Here is a 12,385-nt window from a genome sequence, read left to right on the forward strand (position 1 = left end):
TACACAAAAGTAGATCATCAAGGGCTGTCCTAGGCCCAACCATCTTCAGCTGCTTCATCAATGATCTTCCCTCCATCATAAGGTCAGGAATGAGAATGTTCGCTGATGATTGCATAACATTCAGCATTTCATGACTCCTCAGGTACTGAAGTAATCCATGTCCAAATGCAAGAAGACCTGGACAATGTCCAGGCTTGGGCTGACAAGTGGTAAGTACCATTTGTGGCTCACAAATGCCAGGCAATGACTATCTCCAATAAAAGACAAATCTGACACCACTCCTTGACATTCAACAATGTTACCATCACTGAATCCCACACTAACAATATCCTTGGGGTTACGATTAATCAGAAACTCAATTGGACTCACCATATAAATACAGTGGCTACAAGAGTATGTCAGATGCTAGGAATACTGCAGTGAGTAACTCACATTCCTGAGCCACCAAAGCCTGTCTGCCATCTACAAGGGACAAGTCAGGAGTGTGATGGAATACTCCTCACTTGCCTGGGTGCTTGCAGCTCCAAAAACACTCGAAGCTGGATACCATCCAGAACAAAGCAGCCCACTTGATTGGCACTATATCCACAAGCATCCACTCCCCCCACCACTGACGCTCCGTAGCAGCAGTGTGTACTATCTACAAGATGCACTGCAGAAATTCACCAAAGATCCTTTACACCTTCCAAACTCACAACCACTTCCATCAAGGAGGACATGGGCAGCAGATAGATGGGAAAACCACCACCTATAAATTCCCCTCCAAGCCACTCACCATCCTGACTTGGAAACAGATCGCCGTTCCTGCACACAGTCACTAGATTAAAATCTTGGAATTCCTTCCCTCCCTCAGGGCCTTCTGGGTCAACCCTTAGCACATAGACTTCAGCAGTTCAAGAAGGCAGCTCAATACCTCCAACTCAAGGGCCCGTAATGATGGGCAAGAAATGGTGGCCAGCCAGCGACGCCCAGCAACTCAGGATCTTCCTTCTGAAATGACAGAACTGGGCCTGATAGTAACATGCTGTCAGGTTCACCCCTCCCAACCCCAACCCTGCCCTTGTTGGGAGTCGCTGAACAGCAAAACAAAGGGAGAAGACTCTCAATGCTGATCAAACCCCTGGAAATGCTGGGTGATGGCTTCACAATAATGCCATCCAGTTTTCCTAACTTAGAAATTCTGCAGGTGGCAAAAGCTGTGGAAAGTTTTCACAAAATGGCATCCAGTCTGCTTTAGGTGAGAGCTCATGTTTCTGGAGATGGAATGTAATCATTATCTTGGGCATGGAATGTCTTAACAGTCCTGAAACATCGATAACCACAGTAGAAAAACTAGTTGCACACGTGCCTGCCAACTAGGATTTGATTTGATTCTGTAAGATTGAGATAGGCGCTTTAAGAAGTTTGCCATTGCAATGAAGGATTCCTTCAAAATAACCATTCACTGAAAGGAAGCTTGCCTCATTTAATGTCAGTATTAAGCCATTCTAAAAACTGTACATAATAGTTGCTACTGAATCAGGAAAATTTGTATTAAAATTGACTCTCAAGGCTACTATCCAAAATTCCTGGTCCAGATCATCATCATCTATTGGGGGGCCAACAATGTCCATTTGACCAAGTAATTTCCATGTGTTCGTATCATTCTTGTTCATTTGCTGACTCTCCATGATTCCAGAAGTGATCGATGTGACTTGCTTTTAAAGGATGAGCTTGCATTGCAAAACTGCTGAAGGTGGCCAAATCTACCACAGTGAAGGCATTTGGACACTCTTTGTTGGACAACCTTGTCACGAACAGTGCTTCCTTACAGCACAATGCCAACATTCGAAAATGGCTGTTCTAACCTTTTCCTAATTTTTGCGCGAGCTCCTTGTTGAATGAGGGTGACATCATTGAGCCCAGCTCACCAACAGGCTCAGACTGAGCCTCAGCCTGGAGTTGAGCTACCCTCCAGTATTGTGTTTTGCACCTAGCCTGCCTGCTACTCTATTGTCTGTTCAAAAAGTCAGCCCTGGAGTATGATGTCAAGAATTCAGTTGAACTTATCCTTCAATGCTGCATCTTCACATGAATTGGAGACACCATGTAGATCTTCAATGGAATGTATGAAGCCTACTGGGACTACTGGTTGGACCGAGTGCATTCAATAATGTGATTCTCAGGACTGAAATAAGCACTGAAGGCTGCTAGGATAGACTGAAAATCTGCTGACGATTCGACACCTTGCCAGATCAGGACAGTTTCCAACCTTCGAGCAGAGTACTAACACATGTCTCCTGAAATCAGAGACCCCAACCCTGTAACCCTGTAATTCCCATGGCCAATCCACCAAACCTACACTTTTTGACTGTGGAAGGAAACCAGAGCACCTGCAGAAAACTCACACAGACACGAGGAGAACGTGCAAACTCCACACAGACAGTCGCCCGAGGATGGAATCAAACCTGGGACCCCGGTGCTGCGAGGCAGCAATGCTAACCACTAAGCCACCATGCTGCCTGTGTGGTGGTGAACCTGTATTTAAAAACAAGGCTCATTAATGAAAAGCAAAGCCTTAATCTGTTGCCCCAATTAGCCTTACAAGTGATTTAATTAGCAAGAACTGGACATTAACTGTCGGATGAGATTTCACTCAGAATCCTCTTCATCTGATGTGTGGTTACAACACACTCATACTGCAGCTTGAAGCTCAAGGCCTACTTCATTAGGCTCACAGCATTTCAAAATAACTCATTAAATTTTCTTGTGATGTGCTTCCAATACATTAATCACATCCGGTTGGCATTTAACACCACCATCGCTCTTGGTCACCATTGATCAAAAACTGATTAGGAGCAGCCTTACAAATGCCAATAGCTGCGTGAGCTGGTGAGGGCCTACATTCCTCCTTGCACCAAGTTCACCTTTCTGGAAACATTTCCAGCCTTGTGATCGGGAAGCTGAAATTCCAGGCCTTGGATGATCTTAACTTTGACACTAAAGGACAGAATCTGAGGCACCACCAAATACAAAATGGCAAAGGCCTAAAATTCAAATGGATCCCAAATTTAATGGCAATCCCACAAGGACAATAATAAAACTTTCGTTTTTCAAACAGCTTTGACTGCTACGGCCACAAACACACAACTCATTTTCATGGTTCTTAAGCCTGTTTAATAATTAAAAATAAATCCAGTTGAATATAATACAAAAGTCAACAGCCACCATAAACCAACCACCGTGCAAGAGAAATAAAAATTCTTATAGATATGAACCATTATGCATTGTAAAGAATACATCACATTTACAGTAGTCTTTCACCATAATGTTAAGACCAGAAATAAAATAAAAGGATAGAAAACAAAATCATTTTTAGACTAATCGGGGAGGGCGGGGGTTTCTAGCATGACTGCAAAAGCTCCAATGATGAATATCAAGATCACTTTTAACCCATTTTACATTGCAATTCTTAGCCCATCATTTGGATTACTTTTAACATATACATTTAACTTCTAACTGATTAACTTACTGAAGCAGCGCTGTGTCACCTGTGGTGCCTTTGGGCAGTATTGAGAGACACCACATGTTGGAAACATAGTAGTTATTGCAGAAGAGCAGTTGTGCTCAGAGGTTTTAGAATCTTACATTGTTCTCTTCAGTTCATGCAATATTTTGTATTGCAGTACAAAACGCTCATCATATTCAGAGCACCCGATGATTCTCAGAGGAGAAACTGGCTACAGAATTCTAGGTTTTCACAGAAGCGAGATTAAGAGTCTTTGACCAGGATTTGTCAAACACAGTTGCTTATATTCATATAATGTGCAGACATATACAAAGATACATTTCTTACAGGGTTATAACCCTCCAATTACATCAAAAATCATCCATTTAAATTTCAAACATACATAAAATTTTCTATATATAAAAAACAAAACCTGGAGTGTGTAAGGTGTTGCCACATGCAAATCGGATAACTCAAGCTTAGTGAATGATCCAGCAAAATTCATTGAAGGAGGTTATATCCAAATAGTTGCAATTGTCAGCAATTCTTCTGCAATGTAAAGGGGATACTAACTATTGAATGTATTGGATTATGGACTCCAGTCATTGACTGATCAAAGGCTGTCAGCTCTGAAGCGAGTTGATGTTATATTACAGCTCCAACAACACTGGTTGAGACTGATGCCCCTAGGCAGTCTTTGGTTAAAAAGGTTCAAATGGAAGTTCTCGTACTTTTCCAGTCATTGTTTCAGCTGAAACCCAACTTGGTCTGTTCAACACATTATTTTGGCAAATATAATTATAGCAAATGTTAAACACGATTTTTTATACACCTCCATATAAAGAAAACCACAACTTAAATAGGTCACTAAAATCTCATTGAAAGTCAGTTTTTTTTTGCTTCCCTACACCATGAGATTTCATTGTGAATAGAAGCTACAAATGACTTTAGCTCTGTTCACCAGCGGAAGCTTTTAATCATTTCAAGGCACCAATTCATTTGCATTTTCTGCCGTTGGCTTGCACAAATGGAAAATATTGAAATGCAATGGAAAGCATAGTGCCCAAGTGAGGTATGATCCAAAACAATTGGAAAACACTAATACCGTTTACTTTATTTAAACATTTAATGAAACTCGTAGGGATAACCTCGCCATCTGCTGCACCTGTTAGCTTCTCATCCTCTTTGACTCTTCATTGAGAGATCATTAATGATGTGTTATACAGAATTAGAACTCTTCAATCAGCAGAGACGTTTCATCAATTAAAACACCCCCATGACAATGAAAAAGTGACTTAGTTAATTGTCACAGTAGAAAATTGCTCTCCATCTATTTTTAATGCTCCAATAATTCTCCACTCATTTTTAATGAAGTTTTAAAATAGAATCCATACGTCCACGATCTGAAATCAGCAACGGAAATAATTATTTCCATTTCATTTTATAGAACACAACGTCGAAAAGAACTTTGAAAAAAGAAAAACAAAAAGGAACTACTACATTGTTTCAAATTTAAATACCTTTCTGATTAATAAGAAATGACACAATCTAACTGAAAGAAAAAGTACTTTTCCCTGTATGGTCTTCTCATAGGTTAATATTTACAATAGTCCATTTACAGCTGTCAATTCTCTCAGTCATAAGATGTAGGTTCTATTTGCATCCTTACATTGCGGCTAACTGTCCTAGCATCATCTTGAACTGGTGTGTACAGTGAGACAGTTCATTGACTCGATCTGTCATTTCCTTTGCAGCGGAGACAGATGGATATTGCAAGGCTGCTGTCTTGGTTGTGATAACAATATGTTTTAGCATCTCACAAAGGAGGTTGCTGTAGTGTGTAACCTTATTGCGCACCTCTTGCGATTTAGCCTGGCGAGACAGTGTATCCCCGATGAACACCAACTTGTGGGCACTGAGAATGACAAACTTGCTGTGAGCCACAAAGATTTTTGGAGGTTGATTGGTTTTGATGGATGTGAAGAAGGCATCGACGGCATTGATTAACGTGGTAATGTTTAACTCGCACTGTTCCGAGTAAAACAATAGCAGCTGCTTGTCTGAGGGGCTCAGTTTACTCTTAACCTGTCCGTATTGGTGCGTTGGGGTCCAGTTTGAGAGGTCGTTCTCAATAGGTCTCGTTACTTCCTGTTCAAGACGCTCAAACTGTTTAACCTGCAGGGTTCAAATAAGGAAGTGTCAGCAATCCTTCCTTAGACTAGCGCTATCTTGAAAAGGCATTTATCACAAGAAATTAAGGATTTTCGGATAGGATCAAGAATAGTCTGACCTCCAAACATTGACAGTCACAGATAACTCACTGTCAATCTGTCAGAGAACCCAAGCCTTGAGGAATAGTTCTCAAGAAATCACACTCATATTTATACCACTTAAAGGGTGGGAAATCATGGGAATCTCATATCCACTTGCAGGATCAAGACAGCGTGGAGCTGGAGGAACACAGCAGGCCAGGCAGCATCAGAGGAGTAGAAACGTCGATGTTTCGGGTCGGGACCCTTCATCAGGACTGGGGAGGAGGAAGGGAGCTCAGAAATAAATAAAAGGAGAAGGAGTGGGGCCTGGGCAAGGTAGGTAGGATGGTGATAGGTAGATGCAGGGAGGGGGCAGTGGAGTTTGGTCAGTGGGAAGGGTGGGGCAGATAGGTGGGAAAGAAGATGGGCAAGTTGTATCAAGGAGGCAGGGATGAGAGGGAGGGTTGGACACGGGATGAGGCCAGGGGTGGGGAGAACTCACCAGTTTCAAAATCTACGTTTAGGCCACCGGGCTGTAAGCTCCCGAGGTGGAATATGAGGTGTTGCTCCTCCAGTTTGCATGTGGCTTCTTGTGACACTGGAGGAGGCCCAGGATGGACACGTCACCCAGGGAGTGGGAGGGGAAATTAAAATGGTTGGCAACTGGAAAGTGGTGTTAATTATAGTGTACAGAGTGCAGATGCTCCGAAAATCAGTCACTGAATCTGCGCTTGGTCTCTGTACACTATAACCAACAACACCTTCTGGTCGCCAATCATTTTAACTCCCCCTCCCTGGGTGACATATCCATCGTGGGCCTCCTCCAGTGTCACAACGACACCACCCGCAAACTGGAGCGACACCTCATATTCCGCCTTGGGAGCCTCAACATAGAATTCACCAGTTTCAAAATCTCTCCACCCCCGGCCTCATCCCATGTCCAACCCTCCCTTTCATCCCCGCCTCCTTGACCTGACACAACCTGTCCATCTTCTTTCTCACCTATCCAACACACCCTTCCCACTGACCAATCTTCACTAACCCCTCCCTGCATCCACCTATCTCCATCCCACCTACCTTCCACCAGCCCCAACCCCATCCCGCCAACCCCATTTATTTCCGAGCTCCCTTACCCCTCCCCAATCCTGATGACGGGTGTAAACCCGAAATGTCGACTTTCCTGCTCTTCTGTGTTCCTCCAGCTCCACACTGTATTGACTCTGACTCCAGCATCTGCCATTCTTGCTATCGCGACTTTCAGGATGTTCAGTCCTGCTGGACTCGGCCCTGTACCAGAGGAACAAATTCAGGAAATATGCCCTGAGACTGTGTGAAACATTACTGAGCTAAGGGAAGCACCAGCTTGCACTGGGGTAATGGTATTGCAGGCCTGGCTAAGTCATGCTCTCTTCCAGGTTAACTCTCTTTATGCACAAAAATCCAAAACTAGACTCTCATGAAGATACGTAAATTCAGGAAAACCAATAAAATTTACTGCACATTAATAAGAACTGGGATACTCTGTCCCTCCTTTTTCAAGGTAGATTTTGCCAACTGTTGCACCTATACCTACTGCACCAATGCACAAAGCAGTGGGTAAGCGCAGAGCCATTGCAAAGCCCCATACTCCCCAGAGGGCCCCCACCCACCGCACAGAGCTCCTCACCCCCTGCAGCACCCATTCACATCAGCCTAGGTCAAACAGTAGAAGTTTTACACTATTGCTTTTACAAACTAACCTGGTTAATTTGTTTTTTGTAAAGCTAAATGCAAATAATAACTAATTTCTAATTACAAGAGCCCAACCAATACTGCCACATCATTACCACATCTGAATCCAGCAAGGATAATTAATTCATTAAGATTTTTTTTAAGACAGTTTTTTTTATAAACAGAGGCACAGTCTGATTATTAACCTAGTTACTTTAGGAGCTCTCTTTGAGATTACCCTCATCCCAAGAATAGATGATTAAAACACCAGCTCTTGAACCAATTGAGGAACAAATGTAGTTTGATCCAACAATTCTACACTGAGTGTGCAAGGGCTAAGAAGTCAAGATTGTAAAACCTTGTCCTGCTTTAGCCTACTTCCATCTGATTGGAGGGTCCCTGATTTCCAACCCTTTCCTGGTGTCACTGAGCAGACAGCCCAACCCAGAGGATTGTCTGGAATGTTGTTCTCGATATCTGTACAGGCTTGAACATCTTCACAATGTGCAAACAGTGTCAGTACCAAATCCCACTGGCCACCTCACCTGCTGCTGCTCCAGCTGAGCTTTTCCTTGCCGTATGATATTCTCCTTCTCCAACAATTCCTTCTGCGTTTTCTCAAACTCTTCTTTACCCTGAAAAGGTGGCAGAAAAGTAGACAACATTAAAAGCCTTGGTCCTACGAATGACTCAAATGATTAAGACCACACTGACCACCGCACTACTAATAGTAACGATGTAAAGCAGACATTGATAACGTGATCCATTCTGCGATTTTGTTTTATTGCTTCAGAAGTATTTCTCAGATGTAACTCGCATTGCAGCTCAGAATTAGCCACAAACAGGAAAGCATCAAGGTGTTACAACTGGTCTCAGCACTCCTGAGACTGTGTGAAACATTACTGAGCTAAGGGAAGCACCAGCTCGCACTGGGGAAGAGGAGTGCAGGAATCTAACAGGGTTCCCAATACTGATCCCCATCAATGCTACAGACCGAGAGGGAGTCTGAGGAAGTCAGGATTAAGTCTAGGTGCAACAAGACTCTTCCACAGGCTCAGATTACACGTGACCCCATCCACCCAGACCAAATGTCAGTGCCTTCAAGAAAAGGAGCCAAGGAAAATAAAACAAACATAAACTGCATTACAGACCAAAAGCTGCTGAGTAATTAAAGCAAAATGTACTGGAAGAACATTTCATTGCAGATGAATTTAAAATGCTCTTTAAATTAAATAATTTTGTGCATCAGCTCAGATTCCATGCAGAAAGTTATTCTGTTTTAGAAAACGAATTTGAGCCATATCTTAATTTAACACAAAACTCTTTTTTTTGGTTATGGGTTTGCAATGCTCTGAAACACATGTTTGCTGCAATAATGGCAGTGAAGGTGAACTGACGCAGTTTGGAAGTGAATGGGTCACTGTCGGAGAAATGCGCTGAAGCAGCAGGAGAGTGAGGATCATCACACTTGCTGGAATGCTGAACTCTCCCCTCGATTCTTCCTTTACAGCGATTTATAAAATAAGGGAAGCTCTTTCAAATAGCTATGGGTAGTTTTTAGGCAGCTCTGATTTCTGCCCGGAGACCTCCACCTCTTTAAGTGAATAAGATACTCACCATCGAGCTGTCTTACAGGAATAAACAACACTCTCTGTGAGTTACCAGTGTTGCTCATCACAAAGACATTGATAATTCTGCAGATTAACTTTTTACACAGGGAATGTCTAAGATCTGGAATCTCCTGCCTGGGAGTGTAGTGGAGGCAGACTCAATTCGTGGCTTTCCAAAAGGAATTGGATTTTCATCTGCAGAGGAATCATGCAAGGCTCTGGGGAAAGGGTACAGGAGTGGGCCTGGCTGAGTCCAATTTACACAGAGCCAGCAGGGATATTAACAGGCTGAGTGGCCTCCTTCTCTGGTGATTCCGTGGAGGAAAAGCTTCCTCACGCTGGACATAAACATCTTCTGGAACTTCAAAGTGAACTTTTCTTTCTAAAAGTAACTTGTGGGGTACTATTTTGGAAGGGTTTCAGAAAACACATTGGAGCATTGAAAAGTCCAGAACCCGAGAACATTGCAGTAAACCAACTCAGTCCCTTCAGCCTACTCTGTCACTCAATGTGAAAATAGCTGAGCTGTGTTTTAACACTACTTTGGCCCAACATTCTTTAATACTCCTGGTTTGAAAAACAAACAGTCAATCTGATCTCAGATTTCAAATTATTAATTGACAGTGAGCAGCCACTAACTTCTGTTGGAAAAAGTCCCACTGTTCCAACACGGTTTCTTCACAAAGCATTGTTGAACCCGATTAGCTTGACGTTAGGGTGGCACGGTGGCACAGTGCTTAGCACTGCTGCCTCACAGCACCAGGGACCAGGGCTCGATCCCATACTAGGGTGACTGTCTGTGTGGAGTTTGCACATTCTCCCGGTGTCTGTGCGGGATTCCTCCAGGTGTTCCAGTTTCCCTAAACAGTCCAAAAATGTGCAGGTTAGGCGGATTGGCCATGCTAAATTGCCCATAGTGTCCAGGGATGTGCAGGTTAGACGGGTTAGCCATGGGTAGGGAGGTGGGTCCAGGTGAAATGCTCTTCGGGAAGTCAGTGTGGATTGGACAGGCTGAATGACATGCTTCCATGCTACAGGAATTCTATGATTCTATGAATTTTAAGGATTTGTTCCCTTATCTTAAAGTTCCACCATCAATGGAAAAAGTTCCTCTCCATTTACCCTATATGTTCCATTCAAAAGCCTAAAATTGTCGATCAATTCACCTCTTAACCTTCTATAATGCGAGGAATACAAACCTAACTTCTGTTGGGTGCCCTCATAACCTAATCCTGGACTCTCCATAATATTCTGCACTGCACACCTTCGAAAGACTATATGTACTTTAAGGTTTACCACCCCAAAGAGTTTACAATATTCCAGATGCGGTCAAACCATGGCTTTCCAAAGCTGCAGTGAAACACCCTCCCCTTTATATTACAGCCTTCTGATTTTAAAGACTAACATTTTATTAATCTGCTTGACTGCTGCTTCATATATGGGGGTCGGCTTAACTCAGTTGGCGAGATAGTTGGTTTGCAAAGCCAACAGAGTGGGTTCAATTCCCTCACTGGCTGAGGTTACCGTGAAGGATTCTCCTTCTCAACCTCTCCCCATGCCTCAGGCGTGGTGACCCTCAGGTTAAACCACCATCAGTTGGCTCTCTCTAATGACAGAGCAGCCCTACCGTCTGGTAAGACTATGGTGGCCTGATTGATCCATGTAGATTAACCTGAAACTTCCTTGAACATCCACTGCTCCTAGCTTTTCACCATTTTTGTAAAGTATCCTTTTCCGATCCAGAATTGATGAAGAATTCACACTTACTTGCATAATCCATTTGCCACGATTTTAACATCCCACTTAAAAAAAAATATCATCTCTAAAACTTCATACGCTGCTTAATGTACAACCAGTTGTGGCCCACCATCATGCTTAACATAAATAAAGTGAATATTGGAAACTCTCACATGGATCGTTCCAGAAAATCACAATTCATTTTGTTCAAATTAGATAAATTTGTCTTCTACCACCCAGTTACATGAATTTTGATTTCAGCTAATAGTCTTTTATGTAGAAATTTATTATCTGGCTTCTGGATGTATGTATTCATTTACATCCATTAACATTGTCCTGTCTACTATTTTAGTTATTTCCTCAAAAATTCAATTACGTTTGTTAGACATGATCTGCCCATTACAAACCCTTGTTAGCCCTCTAATCAGATCAAATTTCCCCAGGTTTTCAGTCCCTCTGTCAATAAGTTATCCTAGATAATACCAAAACTGTTTCAGTATAGAAAGGCAACAACTTGCATTTTAATGACTTCATTAACCTAGTAAAATGTCCCAAGGCACTTTATTGGAGTACAACTGGGCAAAAGGTGACACAGAGTTAAAGGAGTAGTCATTAGAGCAGGTTACCAAACCTCTGGCCAAAGGGGTAGGTTTTAATCTGCACAAGAGGCGGAGAGGGGTACAGTTTTGGGGAGGGAACTCTAAGACATAGGGTACAGACGGTTGAATACATAGCTGACAATGTCGGGACAATAATATCGGGGCAAAAGAAGCAGGGTCTGGGGAAAAGACCATGAGTGGGGGCATTGAATTAACTTGAGGCTTGACATTCTGCTCCAATCAAAAATGAGTGTTTGAAAGCGGGGCCATGGAAGACCCAAAACAAACAGTGATCTTTTATCTTTGAGGCTGACAGAAAAATCTCTCTGGGCTGGTGAGTGAATCTCTAACGAGGCCCAGGCTTCTGTCCAGGTTTGTTCAAGTGTCCAATTCCACAGATACCTTCTGTCTGACTTGTAACCGGGCAGAGCAGGAGTGGAAAATCAGCCCACCCTATGTTGTACATCGTAAAACAGCATCATCTGCAATAGCACCACAAGATGGTGCTGTAGGATCACGTTGCTTCCAAGTCTCTACAGAGGAAGCATTTTAATTACATTGGATTACAGTGTAAGGTCAGATTTTCATATTGAGATGTTTCTTTTTCCTATAAATAATGGACATTGTCGATTATCTGTCCTTGGATCTGAAGGAAATGGTCAATGACTAAGCAGTTATAATCTGATCACAGTTTAGTAAAGTATCTGTTAAGAGAAAGCAAGGACAGTTTATTTTTCCTCCAATAAAACGTGGCCCGTGTACTGGGTTTAAATAGTAAAAATTCCAGAACAGCAGCAACTGTTTTTCTTCTTCTATACACCTGGTACATGGAAACACTTGTGTTGTTTCTCCTTCAATTAGTCACAGACAGTACTAAAGGCCATCTTGTTGCACTGGAATTATTTTTAAATTTACCTTCAACTTGCAGCAAGTTCAGACTTTGCCTGGTGTTAATTTTATATCCTTGCCCTTGGTTTCAAATATCTCAAT

General features: G+C 42.5%; 1 protein-coding gene across 2 annotated transcripts in view; it reads right to left on the bottom strand.

Annotated features, from left to right (window-relative positions):
• Window positions 1–3,133: 3,133 nt before the first annotated feature.
• The window catches only part of bcar1 (BCAR1 scaffold protein, Cas family member), a 228,219-nt gene continuing 218,967 nt past the window's right edge, over window positions 3,134–12,385 (bottom strand). For both annotated transcript variants that reach the window (XM_048605801.1, XM_048605800.1), the window contains exons 6-7: window positions 7,995–8,084; window positions 3,134–5,662 (exon numbers count right to left, since the gene is read on the bottom strand). In XM_048605801.1, the coding sequence (XP_048461758.1) occupies window positions 5,153–5,662; window positions 7,995–8,084 (600 nt within the window). In that variant the 3' untranslated portion in view covers window positions 3,134–5,152. The remainder of the gene's footprint in view (window positions 5,663–7,994; window positions 8,085–12,385) is intronic.

Source organism: Rhincodon typus, chromosome 15, assembly GCF_021869965.1.
Source record: "Rhincodon typus isolate 14 chromosome 15, sRhiTyp1.1, whole genome shotgun sequence".
Classification (NCBI taxonomy): Eukaryota; Metazoa; Chordata; class Chondrichthyes; order Orectolobiformes; family Rhincodontidae; genus Rhincodon; species Rhincodon typus.